We start from the raw sequence: 22,826 nt of genomic DNA, 5'->3' as shown, positions 1-22,826 counted from the left end.
CACCACCAGTACAGCCACTCAGCCACACAGCACAAGCCAACAGCAGGGGAATGGCTGCTTCCCTCCAGCAAGGCTGAGCTTTGGGAGGGAATCTACCCCTTGGCTTGCGGTTCCTTGGGAGCAGAAGGAAGAAGATCCACAGTCTCTCCCGAAGCTTAGGGGGAGAGAGAGTGGAGAAAGGGGGCAGGAAATCCAGGAGAGGAGATTGGAGCCAGACGGAGAGGAGAACGGAAAACAGTTAAGCCAGAAAGAGGGCAATACAGGGCGAGCTCAGGGGGGAACTGAGGGATTTGCAAGGCAGCAGGGGTGTTGATGGATTTGTCAAAGGGGATGGATGGATTTGTGGGCTGGAGAGCAGGGGGAGCTGCGGGATTTGATGTGGAGGAACTGATGGAGGAGTGGAGAATTGATGGATTTGACAGAGGGGATTGTTGGCTTGTGTGCAGAGTTGCATTTGAAGGGATTTGAAGTGTTGACAGGGCCCTCATGCGGAGCCAGCCAGCTGAGAAAAGGAAACACTTTTTCACATGTGTGATTGGACTGTGGAACTCCTTGCCACAGGGTTAGAGCTGAGCCATTTTTTTTCAGTGAACAGTCAATTGGCTGGAAAAGATATTTTTGTGTCACCACAGCTGTTAGTGAATGTGGGTTGAAACTGGCAAATCATTTGGGTCAAAAAATAAGACTGGAAAAAGTTGAAACGATTTGATTCAGCCATTTCAAAATTGAGCTTTATTTAATAAAAGGGGAGGTTGAGTTTCGGGTTATTTTCTGATGTTTTCAATGAAAAGCCAACCAAAAAAACCATTCAAGTCGAATAAAAAAAAATTCAGTTTCAGTTCAAACTAAACTGACTTTTTTTTTTTAATTTTTCAGTTCCACCCCCAAACTGAGAAATCAGTTATTGTCACTGAGGCCAAGAATTCAGCAAGGTTCAAAGTGGGGTTGGACATATACATTCAAGCAGGACTATCCAGCTTTAGAGTAATTAAAGCTAAAATAATGAGTCTGGGAAGAGACTAAATCTCATGCTTCAGGTCTCTAACTATTAGGGGTCAGGATGTGACATTTACAGAGGGCAGGTTCTCCCACATCATCTATTGCAAGGCTCTTACTCTTTCTTTTCAAACAGTTGGATCTGGTCACCGTCAGAGACGGGACACAGGGCTTGGTGAACCTTTGGTCTGATGCAGCCCAGCGATTTCTGTAATCCTATGTTCTTGTCCCACCCAAACTTTGGAACCAGAATTTCCCCACTGCTCACTGAGGTCATAGTGAGTACCCGCAATCTCAGTAAGACTTTCAGAATGAGGTGCAAAGTAGGCAACTCCTGCCCCACCCAAGCAGCTAGAGAGATCTTGGGATGTACAGCCAATGGACACGCTGCTCAGGGATAGAGACCTTACACAGCTTTCAGACATGCTGCCGAATCTCATAGAAACCTCACACCCAGCCCGGGATTTTAAAGAAGACTAGTCTGATCTGGGCAGTTCCCTGAAACACGGAGGTTTGAAATGACGTGCCTTCGCTGTATGTATAACTGCTGCTAGAGGCATTAAGTGTTTTGCTAAACAGCTATGTAAATTCCCAGAACAACCGGAGGAGCTGGCTGTAAGATCAGACCCGCAGCAGTGGCAGTAACTGATGTGCTGGATGTGCCCTCAAAGCAAATGCACCAAAATGGTAAAAAGAAACAAAGAACTGACTGTCGGCAGGGAGAGCAGAACAGGCATCGCATCTCTCCGGCCTGTGTGCGGAGGTCCTGCCCAGCTACCGAGAAAAATTGTCACCAGTCCCCTTTGGCAACCTGCCCACCCTGACAGATTCGGTTGTATAGGTGGGAAATTAGCCATTGACATGAGCTGCCTCCACAGGTAATTAGAAATACTTGACTCCAAAAGCCACTATTTGGTTTAGACTCATCACATTTCTGAATGCTGCAGGTGCTGGGATTTTGCTGATGGCCTGCATCAGCTTGCTTTGCGTCAGCACTTTTCCAGTTTTAATAAACCTGCTAATTGCAGCGATGGGCGGTAGGGCAGTGGGTCGAACATTCCGGCTTTCGGCATGTTTCTGGGGAAGGGTCAAAGACAGCAGGCTGATGCAAACCCCAAGTTGCCAGGAAAGAAGATCTCAAAAGAGCTTGCACATAACTGATAGCACGTGATTCTGCTCTTCCTCTGACTCTGGGCTTTGGAATAGGTGGTTTAGTGGCAGCCCCAATTTCTGAGTGTGTGGCCCTGTTTAGTCAGGGAGAGAGTGCAAGCTAGTGGTTAGAACAGGGCCTGAAAATCATGGCTCCTGGGTTCTTTTCCCAGCTCTGCCATTGATGTTGTTATCTCGCGGCTATCCGAGGTTCACAATTTGCAAAATAGGGATAATAATCCCTCGCTCATAGCCTGCCATCAAGCTGAGTAGTGTTTGGAAGATGCTTTGAGATCTTTGGGTGAAAAGTTCTGTGACTGCATCTTGGCAAATGCATCAGTGAACTCATTTGATTTCCCTCCTGCCTAGCTTCCAGAGTATTAAAGTGTCCCTGTGATGTGACAGAAAGGGGCACGTTCTAAGATCATTAGCTTGACCCGCAAAGCATGCACAACGCACGCTGGGGTTTGCTCTTTCCTCAGCACACTGGCCTCACTTGCATTAGCACTAATAGGAGTTACGGATCGTGCAGAGAATATAAAACATAATTACATCGACTTGTTTGCTGTCACATCATGGGGGGAATAGACTCCACTCCACATGTGGGACCTTCACTTCCCAAGAGTGCAGTTCATGCAGTGACATTTCAACCTCAAGCAGCAAATGCTTCTAGTCACGTACCAAGAGTGCAGATTCTATGAACAGCCAATACCTACTGTGCTCATGCCTGCTGTTCCTACCAGCTCCGAGTTTGGGCAGGCACAGAGGTGTGGCGCTGCATGCTTTGTGCACGTGCCTTGCCACAGGCCAGGCACACGCGGGTAGCGTGAAATCCTCCGGCTGGCATGCCTCTGACACAGGGCTTCTCCAGCTAAGGCCATCCATTCTGTCTGGTGGCTCTCGTTGGCACTATATTTCAGTCGGTGAGCCTACCATGAGACGCCATGGCCCTTGGTTTGTTGGAGCGCACTGAGGCTATACCTGCCAGCTGTCACCTCTGCTTGTTGGGCAGCCAGTGCTAATGACAAAACACTAGGGTAGCAATGGACGAACAAGCCTCTGCTAGTCTAGCAAAGTCATCCTTATGTGATGACACCCATGCTCAGTCATTTGTGGGATGGAACACAGGCGTGTAAGATCTAAAAGCATGAGCTGAAACACTAGTGTCTGAGTTGAGAGACAGTAGCAGACTAGTGGTCTGCTATCCATGGCCCGGCCACTAGAGGGGAACAAGGAGCTACACTCTGTTATTCTGGGTTACATTTATATCAGGCTTTGAATAGTATTGTGGCAAAATACCTGTAAGGCCAACTGCTTCAAGGCAACGGGGCTAACTTTACTCTCAAGGAGGTGGGAGGTTGGCTGTTCACAGCTCAGGGCCTGCCATTCAGGAATGCACTCCGCTCTAATGCTCCCCAAAGTTCACGTGTGGCATCTTTCTAGTCAACATTGCAGACCTCTCTGATTCCTTTGTCAATTTGTGTTGTGCAGGGAGTACGTAGTGTGGTTGGGTGGGTGGGTTACAAAGACTTTCTGAGTCTCGGACTAATTATTGGGTGATTAGTTCTTTGCGCATTGTCCTAGATTTAGTCATTCTTAAAATTAGTGGAAATGTTTCAGATTTTGAAACGGTGACCATTTTGAATTATTAAATTTTAGGATAAAAAGAGGAACAAATAAAATATGTGCAAAACATTTCCCCCTGTGTCTTCACCAACTTTAGAGCTAATGGAAAGTTTTGAATGTTTAAATTTAAAAACTCAAATTTTGAAAAATGGGAAGACATCTCCCCGACCATTAAGAAATTGTGTATGCTTGTGTTGTTTTTCTCTTTTTCTGGCAACCAGTTCTAGTTATCGTTTCTATGCAGCACCCGAGCCTTTGGGCTTTAACACCTTTAACAAATAACATTCTTTTTAGAATTGTTCTGTGAATGAACTAATGACTAGTCTCTTTGCTGGGAGGCAGTAACAGAGTCTGTATATGTATATATGCTGTATATGGTCGAGTCTCTAGAGTGGGACAGAGAGTTACACTATATTAGCATTAGTGCTGATCCAAAATGTTTCAATAAAACATTTGTTCATTGAAAAATGCCAGCACTTTGAAACCAAAACTGTTTGTGAAACAGGGTCAATTTCAAAGAATCTCCTGACAAAACATTTTTGGAAAAAGAGTTTCAAAATTGTCAAAACAAATTGTTTTGACATTCTCTAAACAAAAAATTCTAGTTTTCCAGTCTGGAAATGACTTTTTATTTCCAAATTTAAGCTAATTAGACTGAAAAAAGATGGGAGAGGGAAGGTGTAAACAGAAAGAGAGAGAATATTTTGAAATTATCCAAACAAAACATTTTGATTGACTTGAACTGAAGAAAAATTCAGTTCTTTGGTTCGTGAAAAGTTTTAAGACTTCAACTTTTTGTCCTGATTTGAGATAAGAACAAATTTTGAACTCTTAAAAATATACGCAAGATGGGAAAGCCATTTCCCACCCAGCTCTGATGAATGGGGTTACATTTATAGCAAACCTGGAGCGTTGGTGCTGAACCCTTGAGCACTGGACGGTAAATGTTTCTCTGGTTTTTCACAACACATTCACGTTTCTGGACAAATTTTCATTGCCCTTCTTTAAAACTTGCCTTTTCTCTCTTTCAGGTCCTGAGCAACGAGAACACCTTAACATTAAAAAGTGTCCGCCAGGAGGATGCGGGGAAATACGTCTGCCGAGCAGTGGTTCCGCGGGTGGGCGCCGGTGAACGGGAGGTGTCTCTGACTGTCAACGGTACCTGACATCTCTTTATCGTTATTCTGTTGGAAAGTGATGAGAGAGCCTCGCTGTTTTGTCCCTGTTAAATTAATAGCTCATGGTTTGCAGGTTTCACTCTGAGGGCAAATGCCACCCTGAGATAGACCTGCAAGGTTCCTAACCAGACATTTTGCAATTGCTCCACTTCCTATGGACACTGTGTTGATTGTACCTCAGAGGGACAAATGGATTCATGGCATTGTGGAAACATCGCTGAGTTCTTATCTAGGGGTGGGCTGAGCCCGTGCAGGTAAGATAAATGTCCAGGCTGGAAGTTTGCTCCAAGGTCAAACTTCATTTTTCCTAATGATTGAAACGATATGATTCACTTTTTTTCTGTGAATCTTCACCCTCTCATGCTACCTAGTTTGGGATACCCAAGGAAATGCAGCCTGTTTAAGCACATAAAAATGGCCATACTGGGTCAGACCGATGCTCCATCTAGCCCAGTATTCTTTCTCTATCAGTGGCCGGTACCAGAGCTTCAGGGGGAGTTTACAGAACAGGCCAGTTGGAGCAATCCATCCCTGTCTTCCACTCCTGGCTTCTGGCATTCAGAGATTTAGGACCACGTGAGCATGGGGTTGTATCCCTGACCTTCTTGGCTAATAGCCGTTGATAGGCCTATCCTCTATGAACTTATCTAGTTCTTTTTTGAACTCAGTTATACTTTGGCGATCGCAACATCCCATGGCAACGAGTTCCACCAGTCAATTGTGTGTTGTGTGACAAAATGCTTCCTCTTGTTTGTATTAAGCCAGCTGCCTATTAATTTCATCACGTGACCCTGTTTTTGGTTTTGGGGGACAGGGTAAATAACACTTCCCTATTCACTGTTTCCACACCAGTCGTGATTTTATAGATCTCTATCATATCTCCCCTTCATCATCTCTTTTCTAAGCTGAATTGCCCTAATATTTTCATGCGGAAGCCGTTCCGTACTCTTCATCAGCTTTGTTGTCCTTCTCTGAACTTTCTCCAGTTCCACTCTATCCTTTTTGAGATGGAGTGATTGGAACTGGACACAGTATTCAGGATGTAGGTGCACCGTGGATTTATATAGTGGCATTATGATATTTTCTGTCTTATTTGCTATTCCTTTTCGTAATAGTTCCTAACCATTCTGCTAGCCTTTTTGACCGCAGCCGCGCATTGAGCTGAAGTTTTCAGAAAACTGTCCATGGTAACGCCAAGGTCTCTTTCTAGAGTGGAAACGGCTAATTTAGTTGTTTGTGGGATGCTCCTGGCACAAACCCGTGCAGGAGGATAGAGAATATCACACAAGAAACCTAGTTCTGTTTCCAGCCCAGAGCAGTCGGGATCGGCCAATGACGCTTAGCCAATCACTGAACTTTCAAAATGCAGCAACAGCTATCCTGAGAATTCAGTGCTCATGAAAGGTACTGACTTGAGATACGGAGACCTGAAATCAAATGGTATTTAGGCATCTAACCCTCTTAGATTTTTTGAGAATCCCAATCTGAATTTATCCTTCAAATCAAAGGAACACCGGCATCCCCTGACTCCATTATACTGTCAAGGCACCTCAACCTGCCGTCACTCGAGGAGTGGAAGAACTCAGACTCCATGGCCTTTCTGAACCTTCCAGCAATGGTTCTTACAATGTGGACACTAGCTTCTAGGCTGAATCCTTTAAATGCATTTCCCATAGGCCACCAAACTGCTATCAGATGGCAACTGCTTTCTGTCACTACCATCTAGGAATGGATTTCGGCCAGTGGCCTGGGAATGAAAGGCACCTGTCCCATTGTCAATAATACTGATGATGATAATGAGATTGAATTAATGTAGCCTCTGTAAAATAAGTGGAGATCCTTGGGTGAAAGTGTCTTCTGAATTGCAAAGTATACTTTTAGCTAAAAGAGGTTTATGTATCTATTAGCTGTGGGAGGTTTTTTCTTTCTATCTGCATTACTTATCTGGTCCCCATCACTAGGATATCTGAGCCCCTCGCAATCTTTAATGTATTTATCCTCACAGCTGTGAGGATAACCGTTATCCTGGGAGGTAGGGCAGTTCAATCTCTGTTGTACAGTGGGAAACTTAAACACTGAGGCTCAGATCCTCCAAGGTATTTAGGTGCCATAGTAACCAGTGAATTGTGGGCCTAAATGACTTGCCCATGGTCAAATAGGAAAAAGTGGCAGAGTCATGGCCTGCAGAGCAGGGAATTGAGCCTGGATCCCAATCTAGACCATTCTCTAGCTCTTCTTCACTTTTCCTCAGCCCCAAGTACTTGGGGGGTAGCTAGAGTCACAAGGGGGACTCAGGTAACTACCAAATCAACCCCCAAAAGTGAAATAGGCAGGGGAATGCCTACTTCATAAATCTCTCCAGGGCCTTGGTGTGCCATAAGGGCCAAGCTGTTGGGTTGTGCCTGGACTTTTGTGGCTGTGCTCATACCCAGACACCTCTGGAACTTTAACGGCGGAAACTGCAGCACCACGGGTACCTCCAGGGGTAGGAGTCAGCTGAGCAGGAGTTCTGTGAATGACAGCGGTGCCTAAAATGGCAGTTAGGCACCCACGGCCCCCCTTGTGAATCTAGCCCTTGATGTAACCGACAATAGTCCCAAAGAGAACTTAATAATCCCTAGCCCTTATGCAGCCCTTTGTAACTCTTGTGTCTCAGTGCTTCGCAAAGGAAAGGTAAGTCTCGACGCCATTTTATAAATGGAGAAACTGAGGCACATGGCGAGGACATGACTTGGCCAAGGTCACCCCACAGGTCCATGATAAGCTGGGTCTCCTGACTCCCAGTTTAATGCCCTGTCCACTGAACTATGCTGCATGGAGGATCAGCGCTGTGTTAACTGGCAACAGTGTAAAGAGAGCGTGAAATTTGCATAGTCTGTCACCTGTCTGGCAGAACAACAGGCTTCAGGCCCAATTCATTGTCATGAAAAGCAAGCTTGAGGGGAAGCAGCACAGCCAGCCGCACAGTTTAATTTGAAATGCAGATAATGCTAAGAAGAAAACCCCAGGGCCACGGAAAGCCAACCACTCCCTTGACTTCCTCCCTGCCCACAGACTCTCGCACTCTCCATCCCGTTTGGCGGCTGGATTTTAATTACAATTAAAATCGCTTGAAGGACACAAAGCAGCAAATTAAAAAAACAGCAGAGAACCTTCTCGCCTCTTGCCACCAGTTACATACACCCCCTGAATTCAGATCAAGTGAGTAACGTGCCAAAGCCACGTGCGTGGGGAGCGGGATGGGAAATGCTTCCCCTGTGTCCTCTGGAGCTGAAACCAGCTTTGATTTTTACATTGCAGTGCTTACAGGGGAACTAATAAAGTTGGTGCTATTCAGGAAATATCCCACCTCGGCTTCTTGACTTCGCAGACCTGCTGGGACTCGATTCCCTAGCCCGCTCCTTAGCATAAGCACACAAAATTAGGGGTGTACGTAGCAGCAAATCTGCTGTGTTTTACCTCTTTGTGAGCAGATCTTTGAGAACAAATGGGGTTGACGGAATAAGAAGCTGCCACTGGAGGCAGTTCACAGAGAAAGGTGGTCCTGTAGCAAAACGGCTGATCGGAATGCCCCTGAACTTTAGAGGTGTTCCAGACCTGAACCTGACTCTGACATCTGCAAGTGGCCCCTCTCCGTACACGGTACCCAGATGCCACAGTAAGAACCACAAAAGAAAATAACAGCTGATGTCCCAGATCAAAGCCCCAGACCCAAGAACCCACAAGTGTGGGGCTATTTGAAATCTGTGTCCAGATCTGAATTTGGCAGCTTGAACCTGCCTATCTATCTGTCGATCGCCATACATCCCTTCTGTCTATCTATCTATCGTATAATCTCTCTCTTCTGAGCTCTTCAGAAAATCTGGCCCACTGTTGTTTTTGACAGAAAATTGGCATCTCATATTTTGAATTGTATCCAAATCAGGATTATAATACAATCATCTCATTACTACCTTGGGCTCCCCTGCCTGCCCACCTGTCGTCTGTTATCTGATTGTAAACTCCTTGGGGCAGGGACTGTGGGTTTCCCTGCCTGCCCACCTGTTGTCTGTTGTCCGATTGTAAACTCCTTGGGGCAGGGACTGTGGGCTAGAGCCACAACGGGGACTTAGGCTTAGCACTGCAACACCTAACATTTAGGTGCCCTGCTGCCCAGCAGAATCCACAGCCCCAAGTGAGTTATCCAGGCTCCCTAAATGATGTCAAGGCTGAGTTAGACACCTGAGAAAGGGATTCACTGAAGCCAGCATGCTGAGCCAGGAGCTGCCTGGGCTATTGGAACAGAAAATGCCATGGAAAGGGCACGGCCTAAGCCCTGCCACTCAAGTATAGTGAGACAGGTAAGTCCTAGTTGGTGGGAGGCACCTCTCTTTGCTTGGGGTTCTGTGCCTGGAGAGAGGCACATACCCCCGGCCAGCCCTGTCTCACAACCAGCCGAGGAAGAGGTGGCCAGTGGTTAGTGCCTTAACCTGCTACATGAGCGGCATGTGGTCAAATCCCTTCTCTGCCTGATTCAAAACAGGCACTTGGACCCAGATCCCCTACTGCAGCATCCTAACCCCCAGGCTAGCAGCTGCCATATTGACGCCGTCCCCTTTGTCCACACTGGGTCAGAGAGCGCAGTCCAGGCACTCGCCGGGGAGATAGGAGTACAAGTCCCTGCTCCAAATCCAGCAGAGGCTGGGTCTGGCTGAGTGCGCTCGCCACTGGGCTATTGGGTATTTAGCGGGAGAGGAAGGTGAGATAGGGCCTATGTCTCAGCTGCAGGGAACCCTTGCTCTCTGCTTGGGATTCACAGCTGGGAGAAATTAGAGGGCAGCCTTCGTTATAACCTGTAGCACACCTCAGTACCCCATTGGTGGGCTGTAATTCTCAGGGGAGTGCCCGAGGCACCGGAGGGTGTGATATTATGACATGTGTATATCTGCCACTCCATCTCTCCTGCGGGAGCTGCTCCACTGTGGAAAAATAATTAACTATGCATTAGGCCAACCAGAGACCAAGACTGCATCTCTAGCGTGGTGGGTAGGGCTCGCACCAGCATGGTGGGAGACCGTTGTCCAAATCCCATTCTCACATCAGGCAGAGGAAAGAACTGAACGGAGGTCTCTCACCTTTTTGGTGAGTGGCCTGTGCTAAAGGTTACAAGGGACGCTGCCGTCTCCTCATTCCCTGCTGGCCATTTTGAGTGGAGTCAGCTCTCTCTGAGCATGCCTGGTGGAGGGGCCCCACTGGCACGTCGGGCAATGCAATGCCCAGTGTGTGACCCTGGGCAGGCTTAGGAGTGAGATAGGCATTCAATTTCTGGGCAGGGCAGGACCAAGGTAGCTGTGCGCATGCCCGGCTGCCAAAACGTAGGCGTCTTGGCGACGGTGGAAACTTCAGGCTTGTCTGCGCAGGACGTTCGTGCATGGCGGGCTGGAACACTGTCGATTCGCCCCTGGCTTGCCATGCACTGATGTCCTGGTAGACAGGCGCTCAGGGGCAGCTGAGCAGGGGTTCTGTGAATGACAATGCAACCTGAATGCTAGGGAATCTTGCGGGGGCGTAAGCATGCGCTAGGCAGCGTTGTGCACCAGCAGACATTCAGAGAACATTACAGGTGGAAATGTAGGCATCTAGGGAATTTAGGCAGCAGCTAAGTAGGTGTTTTGAAGCTCTGACTTATGGACTTAGGTGCTCAAAGAGGCCGCTAGATGCATAAATCCCTTTGTGGATCTAACCCTGCCTTTTTGTGGTGTGTTTGGACTGCATCTTGCACAGTGGGGTTGGGGCTTCTAGGAACTGTACTACTGCTAATAAACACCTAGCTCTTATCTAGCACTTTTCATATAGCTCTCGAAGCGCTTTACAAAGGAGCTCAGGTTCATTTTCTCCATTTTACAGATGGAGACGGCTCAGGGAGGGGAAATGACTTGCCAGGGGAAGTGACTTGCCAAAGATCACCCAGCAAGCCAATGGCCAAGTTAGGTCTCCTGACTCCCAATCCAGTGTCCTGTCCACAAGACCTTTGAGGAGCAGTGATGCAGCCCGGCTTTGCACCCTGCCATTCTTCCCCTCCCTCCCATTCCATGTCACTTTCCTGTGACCACGGCCTGGTCAGCAGTTTACTGAGTTTGGAGGCCACCGTGGAATCCTCCAGAAGCTGGAGTCTCAGACCAAAGACAAGTAGGATTCAGAGCCTCTGCTAACAGCAGGGAGGATTATGCAGATTAGCAGCATTCAGCAGAGGCAACAAGGGTGCTAGGAATCAGCAGCAACCAGACCCAGCCAAACGCTTCTCGAGCTTTCTGACCACCCTTACTGGCTGTGCTGCCACCACAACAGACTCTCCCAGTTCTTCTTCCCCCATTCTTTTTGGGTTGTCTTTGGCTGCACTCACCATTTAAGAAATAGGTATCCAGTGGGCTGTCACCCTTCTGTATCAAAAACAAGCTAGGAAGACAGTACAGTGACATGGAAAAACTCTAGTCATGGGGCCCAATTCAGGGCTCGTTGGGCAGTTTAGGGTAAGTCTCCAAACCACTCCATGCCTCGGTTTCCCCACCTGGAAAATGGAAAGCTTGCCTACTTCCCCACGGTGTTACAAAGCGTAACATCTATTTGTAAAGTGTAGTGGCCCTGAATCAGGAAACCGTCACTCTTCAGGAGAGAAATTAACCATGTGCTTCATTTTAACAATGTGCTTAAGTGCCCGTGAAACTCTGCCAAGCTCCAGTTCAGCCAGTTCACATGTGGTAAAACCAGCACTGCCTTCTCGAGACTAGAGAGCTGGAATGGACTAGCTGACATCTTAACCACACCTTTCAGTCTAGTCATGACAGACTCTGAGAGGTGCTACAGACGGAGAAGTGCTCTTTGGGGCAGGGTCTTGACTTTTTGTTTCATGTTTGTACAGCACCAAGCACAGTGGGGTCTGATCCGGACTGGAGCTCCTAGGCTCTACCGTGGCGACAAGGAATTAATACAGATACTATTCTGTGCCAGGCATTTCCCTAGTTGCTCAGCACAAACCCGTTCCTCACAGGGAGGAAGCACATGCAATAAATTCTCTCTCTCTGAAAAACAATTCACAGCTCCGACACCAATTTGATCTTCAGCTGCTGCCGGCCCCTGATAGAGCGCGTCTCCTGCCTTCTGATGGGGCAGTCTTCTCAGGGAACGGGCCATTGCAATAATAAGGATAAATGAGCGATCGGCTGGAAGGCGAGACACAGTGCAAACCAATCTTCAGGAGGGACGACCGGCTGGCGACCTTGTCAGACATCCCCGTCTATCTTGATCCCTTCTTCTCTTCGTTACATTGTGGGCAGCAGATAGTAACATTAACACAAGGGTCTGTGACTGCCCCGTGGCACGAGCAGGCATCTGGAGCTCCCCTCCACCTTGATGGCGTAGGAGCAGGAGACAAAATCTCCTTGTGGAGCAGCAGGGCAGCTATTGATTCATCAGCTAGTCTTAGCAGGCTGAGCCCCTGGAGCGAAAACCTGCCATTTCTGGCAATGCAGCGGAACCGCAGGCCTGTATTACCTGAGCTTGGCGTGGGGAACAACAGACCACAGCCCCTGCAATGAGGGTTCCCTCTCATTATCTACAACTCACTGGGTGAGAGACCCAAGGAACCCTATAAGCCTAGCGTGGAGGGATCGACATCAGAGAGCTAGAATGGAAGAGGCAGCTGTATTATAACTTGATAGTTCACTTTGTAACCTCTCTGCCTTTTCATCCCAGGGCCTGAGTTCAAGGTCTCCTCAAGTGGGAGACTAATGGTGGGAATAGGTGCCAGAAATGCCCCACGTCCCCTTGTACTGATCTGCTGCCTTGGGGCACTCGTGTCACCTCTCTGTGCCTCAGTTTCCTGAGATGTACATTTGGGGTGGTGTACTTGGCAGAGGGACCGGGTGGGTCCCCCTTTTTGGCTGTAATGCACAATTATGCCTCGGTCAACATAACTTTATTGACAACTGAGCAGCTGATGAAGGACAGTGGGTCCAGTGCTTAGGGATTTGGGAAATGCCAGCTCAATTCCCTGCACCGCCACAGACTTCCTCTGTGACCGTGGCAAAGACCCCTTGTGATCCGGCCCCATTCAAGTCAAGGGGGGAGTGGGTTGCTATTGACCTCAGTGGTTGAAGAATCAGGTCCTTTTCTCCAAAGTTTTCCAGCTGTCCAGTAATAGCACTGCCCGCATCTGGCAGGCGTGTGGTGAACACTAGTGCATTAACAACCGTGAGGCTCTCATTATTCTGGTAACAGGGGCCGTGTCAGTAGCACAGATGGACTAAATGGTCTGTCTACCTGCCTTACTGCATCAAAATGAACCTTGCATTGCCGGTGCTCATTGCTGGGCATACTAGTGACCAGTGCAACTCAGTGGAACGGGACCTGCTATTTGCTCATCATCTCGAACTTCTGCTGAACTCAAGGAGATGAAATGAAACCTCCCCCACCAAGAGATTTTAATGCTGCAAAGACCTCAAAGGAAAGGCGGATATTGACTCAGGTGCCCCAGGGAAGTTCAGACCTTCCTTTCATTCCTTAAAGGCTCCAGAGTCAGCAATCTGCCTTCTCTTTTGTGTGAGCCTCTGGGGCTGCACAAATAAATTGGCACTGCGATGCTAAAAATAACCGCAACCGACAGCACCGGCATTTATATCCATAGCAACCCTGTTTAAAGCCTTTTACTGCCTGTGGGCTGTCTGACACTTAGTACTGAATCCCAAGCCAGGAGATTGGCAGCCTTCATGAGCAGCCACCTCCTGTTGGAGACTCAAACTCCAGTCCCAGATGCAAACGGGCTTCAACTTTACACTATTATTTCACGAAATGATCTTTAGTCGTATGCTGTTAGCATGATGCTAAGCCTCTGTCTCTGAATTCCTGCAGCAATAATCAGACCCAAAGCTGATAATCCATTATCCAGGGGGAAAATGACCCTTTTATTATTATTATTTATTTTATTTATTATCATTAAGCCATTTTTCTCGACTTAGGCGTTTTTCTTTCTTTGATGTCCACCCAGCCTTGCAGTGCTCCCGGAACTTGGAACTAGCATTCAACTGCTGACACATACGGGCATGCTAAGTCCTGTAGCGAAAGCCCAGCCTGAAAAGCTGGGCTCTGCTCTTGGTTCTGCTGGTTGACCTTGTGTGTTTCATGAGCAACGAGTGATGCAGGCAGGAAAGCAATGGTGCCGGGAGGCCAGCGTGACATGCTGAGACTCCGGGTGCAAAGCAACCTAGCCCTTGCGTTTCAGAAGCCATGTTGCCACACCCAGCTACGCCCTTCAGAGTTGGCCTCTTTCTCCGGTTCCACTGATCACACTGTGTTGGGCCAGTCACTTACAGCCACGTTTGCAAAAGTGGCCACTGAGTTGGTTGTCTCCATTGTTTGGATCCAAACTGGAGACGCCTGGGACCTGATTTTCAGAGCTGCTGCGTTCTCTCTGTTCCCGATGTGTGCGGAGGGGAGCCTCAGGAGCTCTTTGCGTAGCTGAGGCAGGGGACATTTTTAAAACCACAAAACATTTTTTCACTCCCACTGAAAATCTCTCCCTGCTTCTTTTGGAGGCTGAAATGACCTCTTCGCCTCCCCATCCTTTTAAACTTGGGTTTGTTTTTTATAAATGCCCATGCGTGGATGGTAGCCCTGGTGAAAGATGCCGGCTGGATAAGCCGGGAGATTGATGCCCAGAGAACAAGTCCAGGAACAGGTGGGGGCAACTGTAAGTACCCCACAGGCTGCAGCTGAGGCCAGAGCATCTCCGCTCTGTCCTGACATTCTACATGTCTACATGAAATTCCAATCAGTGTGGAGGCCTGGGCATCTCTTAAGTCTACACACAAGCCCTTTTTGAGGGCTTCAGTGGTGCAGAGGCGTCTTGCTGACTCTTTGTATTAAAATGAGCTTCCCCTAATTGCGTCCTTACTGGGAGATGATATCAAGCTGTGGGCAAAGTGCCTGCGTTGCCTTTCGGACGCAGTGTGTCCAAGCCGTAGCACCTTGTTCCCCGTCAGCGTGACTGTAGATTAGTAAGCATAAAAAGAGACACATCCAGGGCAAAATCATGTTGTGTGTTGATCGCATCCCACTTCCTTGGGGCCTTGTGACATTTTGGGATGCAGTTCAGACCAGTGAGAGGTTGTGTCACCCCCTGCCTGTAAGCCTGGGTGCTTTAAATGCTCTGCTTCTGTGGCTCACAGTCTGGCTGCCGAGAGCCAGCAAGCAGGCATGCAAGTCCCTGTGTGCTGTGCAGCCCTGGTTCAGTGCTCTGACCCCAACAGCTTGCCTACAGCGCAGCAGCCCCATCCTGGACTCCATCAGTCTTGGTGACTGCTCGCGGGGTGACCTCTGCACCCCTAGGCTCAAACTTTCCCCAGACCATCTGCACTGAAAGTGTCCAGGCCTCTCCTGGGACACTCAGAGAATTTATAAGGTGTGTAGCCCCTTTAAAGAGACAAAAGCACGGCAGCTTCTTGCCTTAAACTGGAGTTAACAATGGCGTCCATTTAAACACAGCACCGGGTTGGTTTAAATGAAAAGTAAACCAAGTTTATGAACAAAAAGAGATTCATTTTAAGTGAGTTCAAGTCCAAGGGATAAAGGCAGAATGGTTACAAACAAATCAAAGTAAAATACTCTTTCAAGCGGCTGAGACTTTACTCAGCAAGCTACAGCCTTGGTTCAAGGGAGATTTCTTATCACTCTTTTTCTTTCCAGCCATGGCTGGATTTCTCTCAGTCAGGACCTTCTACAGATGTACAAGGGGCTGGTATCCCTTGTCTTCTTAGTGAAAGATCTTTGCCTGAGCAGGTTTCTCACATATACTCAGAGACTTCAACCCCTTTGAAGGTCCCATCTTTCTAGGCTTACAAAAGCTCTGGCCTCTTGTGTCTGTCCGGTGATGGATGCCAAGATTCCTTCTCTCTCCTTATATCCTCCCAAGCTCACTGGTTTGTCCCCAGATTTAGATGACCTCGTGCTGTTCTTCCCTTCCTGGGGATTTCCCATCTCCCTGCTGAGTCATATGTAAATAAGCTTAACTGTCTTTGGTCACATCTTGTTTAATTTCATTGGAGACAGGTAGATAGCTACATTCCCTCCTGTCTGGGAGAAAATCTGCTTCTCCCTATGTTTGGTCACAGACTTTAAAGCATAATAGCAGCGAGTACCCATAATTCATCAGAGTGTTAATACAGACATTTCACAATGATATTAAGCACCAGTGTGTCATTAGTTGTCATAAAAGACCTTACTTGATATGCTTTTATAATACAGTAATATTGTATCCAATCAGTTGATTCAATTACTTATCATGTAAGGTTCAGACCTACTGTCTTTATAGTCCAGTAAACCATTGGAATGGATTCTCGGATAAAATTCCTTTTCTCCTGCTGGGAAGAGACGTTATGGGGTCTGGTGAAGATTTCGAGCTAGTTCCTCTTCTGCTGGTGATAACTGAATTGTTATCTCTCCCCTTATTAGTTTGAGGGCTTTGTTTACCTTTTCTGTAAATGTACCCTCACTGTCTCTGCCTGACGAACAGGCCGGGTGGCCAAGCAAGTACCCATTCCATTGTCTAGGACAAACTGGGCATATGCATTGCTTCCAAAACATGTTTTAAGAAAATAGCTCTAGCACATATCCATAACTTTTGTACACACCCCGTACATACACCACACAAGTATATTAATGGTCAGTGAGTTATTTATTTGCCAGTGATATTCAACATGCCATGGTCTGGGTATGTATCATGACAATAGTGTGTTAGGTGTCGTGAGTATGTCAGGCCCGATGAGTAGCTGAGACAGGTTAGTAAACCAGCAATGACCCTCTGTGTCACAGTTGTACAAGGAACATATGTTCTCTGTGGTTAGTACTGTCATTTTGTTCCGTGTTGTGCAGTGCTTGGGAGAATGGTGTACAATATGGTGGGGTCCTGGTCTGTGACAGCAGTGTCTAGTGCTTCGGAAATACAGATAGTCATAATATACCTACAAGTTCATAGCAGTTGGTAGCATCCAAATGCCCCCTCTTCCCAGAGACTTCATAATGCCAGAAATTGACAGGCAAATCATCCCGATATATGGAAGAGACAGGTGGGCAGAGACTGGTCATAAGCTATGGATCCTTTCATCTCTAGGTGCAGCCCAGGTTGGCAGTGGCCATCTGATGTGTGTCCAGTGACCCCTGGAAGAGGAGTTTGGTGGAACTGGTCTCTTTCTGTGGGAGAGGTGTCCATAGCTCAGAGATCACACTAACAGACTCACAGACTTTAAGGCCAGAAGGGACTGTCATGATCATCTAGTCTGACCTCCTGCACATTGCAGGTCACAGAACCTCGCCCATCCAGTGCTGTAATAGACCTCTGGCTGAGTCACTGAAGTCCTCAAATCGTGGTTTAAAGACTTCAAGTTACAGAGACTCCACCATTTACACTAGTTTAAACCTGCAAGTGAGCCATACCCCATACTGCGGAGGAAGGCGACCCCTCTCCTGATCTCTGCCAATCTGACCTGGGGGAAATTCCTTCTTGAGTCCAAATATGTCAATCAGTCTGATATCTGAAGGTCCTGAGTTCAGCCTCAGAGAGGGTAAGTGCCCTGAGGGGAGGGATAGCTCAGTGGTTTGAGCATTGGCCTGCTAATACCAGGGTTGAGAGTTCAATCCTTGAGGGGTCATTTATGGATCTGAGGCAAAAATCTGTCTGGGGATTGGTCCTGCTTTGAGCAGGAGGTGGGCTACATGAGGTCCCTTCCAACCCTGATAATCTATGATTCTGTGACTCCAGGTTGGTAATCTCAGCAAAGAGGTCAAGAACTGAGTTCCTGGGCTCCCCTTCTCTGGGAAGGGAGGTGCGGAAGCATAGCCCGAAGCCTAAGCTGTACCAGTTATAAGTCAAACCAGAAAGCTTCAGTCTCTAGGGCTGTCCGTCCAACACCTAGAAATGCGCATCTGGGGTTTTCTGTCTTCTATTACACTTGTGGCCCCATTCCTGCACTTTCCATTGCTCCCACGCAGGTGACTCTTGGTTTCTTTTTGAGCCCTCTCTGCTTCTGAGAGGGAGGCCATTGTCATTCCTGTAGGAAAGCCCTTCTGGGGACCCGCACACCTTTTGACAGAGATCCAGTAGGCACCTCCCTCCTTTGAATGGGATCAAACTGATGACCTTCTTCTCCAGCACTAAATTCGCACAAACACATACACACTCATACATGGCCAATTTAAAAACGAACGTTGCATAGGAAGGCAGTCGAGCAGAATGCAGACCCGTGTAGGGAATCCAGGGTTCTCTGTCCTACTTCTGCTTCACCGTCAGGTCCTAATTCTCAGGGTGCCAAAAGGCAGCATATGGAAAGTAGGACACACTCAGGATAATAGAATTTTTAACCGGGAGGTTAAAAACTAAAACCACCATGTATCAGTTTGCCCGCACACAGGAGGGGAAAAGAGAGGGAGCGAGATAGATGGGAACATTAAGCATGAGTGAATGTTGGCTGAGCTGGGTGAACTTTCTGATAAAACCAACACAGATGGTCGCAATGAGTTCAATCCATCCTGATTTCACCTCAGACAGGAAGGGAAGCCTTAGGAGGGGGACTTGCTCTGATGAGATTGTCCTGCCCAGCCTCCAGGCCACAGCAGTTTGGGTAATGATCCCAAATAGGGCTATTTCTCAAAGCTAATGAAGCTGCTTGAGCCACTGGAGTTCACCCACCCCTAACTGAAAACGTCCAGTCGGTCAGAGGTGTGTTTTTTTTCCCCAATCCAACCAACATCGTTATGTTGGCAAAAGTCCTAGTTTAGGTGCTGCTATACTGGGGGGAAAGTGCTGTTGCTGGTATATTTTGTTCACGGGACTGGTATAAGCCAGCGTTTCTCAATGACTGGTCCGTGGACTGGCGCTGGTCCCAGAGATCTCCCTGAGACAGCTTAGGAAGGCAGCAAGCCACTCTCTGGTATCAAAAAGCTAGAGAAACACTATAAGCTATACTAGCAAAACAACATTATAGAGTTCTCAACGGAAACTCCGAAGAGATGTTACCACCAAACCCTTTCTACTGTAGCCAAAGCCTCCGTTAAAGATGTCTACTCCATTTGGTTAAAGCTGTGTTCTGTTTAGGAGCGACAAACCCCTCTCATCGTTGGGTCCCTCACGCTCATAATCTCTGAATAAGCAAAGGAATGCATCCTTGTGTTCTATTCACATCAGGCTCTTTTCTTAACATGCCTTTCTAGGGCTCCCAGCACTATAGAGTGTGAGCACCCAACAGACATTGAGGAATTACCCTCACAGCCCCCTATGCCGGATTCTTTGTCTCCCTTTTACTGATAGGGAAAATGAAGCACAGAGAGATTAAGGTCAAGGTTCTTCAAAATTGACCCATGATGTTTGGGAACCCAACTCCAGACACCTTTCAGGGACCTGAATCCCAGAGGCTGGGTGTTCGTCGCTGCCTGAAAATCAAGTTGGGTGTCCAAAAATGGAGGTATCCCACATGACTGGTCATTATTTTTGAAAATCTTCGCCTAAACCTGTGGCAGAGGCACAGGCTAGTGCTGTGAAAAGACTATCCTTTGCCAGCTTGTAAGGAGTGAGGATGTATCTATGAAAGCATATGCGCCAGAAGGGGTGGGAATGTGTATGGAGGTGCAACTGCAGAGGTATATAGGTGAATGCAAGGGACTGCTTATGTAAGAGCAGAGCTGGGAGAATAATTTGGAACCAGACCTGGGCAGAAGATGTCAGTGAAAATTACTTCTCTGGCAAGTGTTGCAAAATAATGTTTTTCATTTTCTCTTATGAGTCATTCTGTGACTTTCACCTCTGCTTGGGAATTAGCTCTCAACGAATCTTGACTTTCTCCTGTGTATTCTGTATTCGGAATTATTCATCAAATAATTTCTGTGAATAATTCTTAGGCTGGGGCTTGTTTGCATGTGTTTTGTTCTGAGTCTTCAATAGGTGAGCTGTTTTGATTGGACAGTGTAGTCACATGATGTATTCCTGGTGTCTGGTTAAGAATTCAATAGTGGGGTAAATCTCACGCTTCAGTTTTAAAGGTTCTATAGAATCTAGCATTTTTTATTAAATTCTGCAGGACTTTTCCATACGAGACATATTCATGTTTGCAAATTCAAAATGTGCTTGTTGCAAATATCCTGCAATATTTGCTTAAAAGTCTCCTTTTTATCAACCATTCCTTTCTGAGAATCTGTGTGGAAAGGGAGTCTTAAAATGGTGCTAATTCAGCCAAAGCGCAGTCTTCTGAAAATCCAAATGTGCATATAGACTTTTCTTTGCAGATTGCAACTAGCTCTGTTCAAAAGCGTGCTGTGGGAATGAGGATTTCTGTGTGGTGAGTGTGAGAGAGAGACAGATGGAGAATATATATATTAGAGTGTGTGTATGTGTGCAAATATGTGTGTTTGAGTGAGTGTAGGTGTGTTTTCTGCATGCGTTACGCCAGCTTGTCTATGCACAAATCTATCTGTGAATTTGTGTATGAATGTGTATATATATATATGCATGCATATGTGTTTATGCATGAAAAGTGTGAATGTACATGAATATTTGTGGTCGTGTGTGTTTACACATGAAAAGGTGTGTGTGTGTGTGTGTGTGTGTGTGTGTGTGTGTGTGCGCGCGCGCGCTGGGGGGAGGAGAAGTCTTCCAATGTAATCCACAGATGTGAATTCAAAACAAGGCTCAGCAGCTCAGTTGGTCATTAGGAGCAAAGTATGGCCCACCGGTCTTGTCTCTGCCAGTCCACTTTGCTATGCTTGGCAGAGCGGCCCCACCATGCCATGGGCGTTCAGAGCATGTTCCACTCAACTGGGAAAGAAACGAGCGTGCAGAATGTTTCATTCAGGGGCAGCCTGCATCCTGCCAATCGCAGCCCCTTTGCCTCATCCCCCCGTCAGAGGAGCTAATTGCCTTCACTCTGATGCACAAACCATGCCTGGATCCTGGCTTGTTGCTGTTTTCCCGTCTGCCAGCAGCTGCAGCAGCAGCTCACAGAAATGTAAATCTATTTTAATTAAGGGACTAATAAACAGTAATTATGATGCCAGCACTTTTTCCGTTCCCTTGGAATCATTCCCCCTCGATCCCCATTCATTCCCAGGTCCTCACTGAAAGAGCTAGGGGCCTGACCTCTCCCACCCTGAAGGTTAAATGCTCCAAAGACAAACCATGCTCTGTCAAAGGGCGAGCCCCTTTCTTTCTAATCCGCACCTCAGAAAGTTAATTATGCAGTGGCAGCTCCAGAGCATAGCTGGTAGCCGTTCCCTCATTTGCATTTGCTTCCCCCGCGCTGGCACAGGAGCGCCATGAGAGCGGCAGGAAGCCTAACTTTCCCCTCCTCCGTATGCCACCCAGCAGACCGAGCGCTGTTGGATTCCCGAGTTCTTGGCCTGACAGACAGCGGCAGTTCTGGCATGGCACAGACACTGGGGAGCAGTGGAGCGGGAGATGGTGAAGTTCTAACCGTTCTGTGCTTGGAAAGCCAGAAAGCGTGCCGCTCCGTGACACCCCACCGAGATGAGGCTGAGCCCACTAGCCTCTACCCACCCGCCTTGCAACCGTTTTGTAGCTCAGCTCCATCCCCACCTCCCACGCCCTTCCAGAGGTGGCTGCACACATGAAGGGCCCTGATCCACCCCCATAGCAGGCAGCAAATGAAAAACAAGCCGCCGAGTAAGCAGCCTGACCCCCAGCGTCCCCACGGAATGGCTCGCTCACTCCACAAGCAGTCTATATTTTTAATGCAAAGAAGTCAATAAAATGTTTTTCAGTCCCAAGGTTGAAATCTCCCTTGTTCCGATCAAAGGCACAAAACCAACCCGCTTCCTGTGAAAGATGTCAGGCCTAGTGTTTGCCCCCAGAGCTCCCTTTGCCGCTAACTCAGAGCTCCATCGAACAAGTGTGCTGAGAAGAACCGGCTGTATCCAATGATTTCCGTCACACGCAAGAGACAATCCGCTATACATATGAGTGCGCTAGAAAAAAGTGCTCTGGAGAACAATCCTGCACTGTACAGGGATGGACTAGATGACCTCAGCTCTGTTTGTATAATAATCATGTAGCGCCATTAAATAATATCAGCACTTCTGTAACCCCTTCTGCTGGAGGATCTCAAAACACTGTGCTAACAATTCTTATTGCATTACTGCACCCATTTTCCATATGGGCAAATGAGGCACTGAAGGGAAGTGATTTAGAGTCAGAATCAGAACCCAGATCCCCACACCCAGGCCTGTGCTTTAGTTACAAGATCTTCCATCTATCTCCAAGTGGCAGGTGGCTAAAATCAAAGAGAAGCCAGACTAGAGCAGGCCTACGCTTAAAGTTTAGGTTGGCATAGCGATGGTGCTGAGGGGTGTGAAAAAGCCACACCCTCTGGCACGTAGCTATGCCAACCTAGCCCCTGATGTAGAAGCATTCTTCCGTCGACCAGAAGCTGGGAACGGGCGATGGGATGGATCGCTTGATGATTACCTGTTCTGTTCATTCCCTCTGGGGCACCTGGCATTGGCCGCTATCGGAAGACAGGATACTGAGCTAGATGGACCTTTGGTCTGACCCAGTATGGCCGTTCTTATGTCCTTACGACCTAGCAACCAGCGCTTGAGGAAGGTGGTTTTCCTTCCCTGTGAAAAAACTTGGCTGTAGGTTGTGGGGTTATGCCGGCAGAGCTATTACATCAGGGGTCAGCAACCTCCCGGCACACGTGCCGATTTTTACTGGCACGCTGCTGCCAGCCGGGGTCCCGGCCGCCAGCCACGCTCAGCCCGCTGCGTGCCTGGGTGAATCCTAGGCCAGCAGCAGGCTGAATGGGGCCGACAGCTAGGACCCTGGCTGGCAGGAGCCGGCGG

At 47.8% G+C, this 22,826-nt stretch overlaps 1 protein-coding gene across 2 annotated transcripts in view; it reads left to right on the top strand.

Annotated features, from left to right (window-relative positions):
• Window positions 1-22,826, top strand: part of KIRREL3 (kirre like nephrin family adhesion molecule 3) — a 737,495-nt gene that overhangs the window by 653,102 nt on the left and 61,567 nt on the right. For both annotated transcript variants that reach the window (XM_050921587.1, XM_050921586.1), the window contains exon 10: window positions 4,803-4,929. In XM_050921587.1, the coding sequence (XP_050777544.1) occupies window positions 4,803-4,929 (127 nt within the window). The remainder of the gene's footprint in view (window positions 1-4,802; window positions 4,930-22,826) is intronic.

The sequence above is a fragment of the Gopherus flavomarginatus genome, chromosome 13 (assembly GCF_025201925.1).
Source record: "Gopherus flavomarginatus isolate rGopFla2 chromosome 13, rGopFla2.mat.asm, whole genome shotgun sequence".
NCBI classification, from domain to species: Eukaryota; Metazoa; Chordata; order Testudines; family Testudinidae; genus Gopherus; species Gopherus flavomarginatus.
The sequence above is the reverse complement of the archived record's forward strand: the minus strand, read 5'-3'. Positions and strand labels throughout refer to the sequence as shown.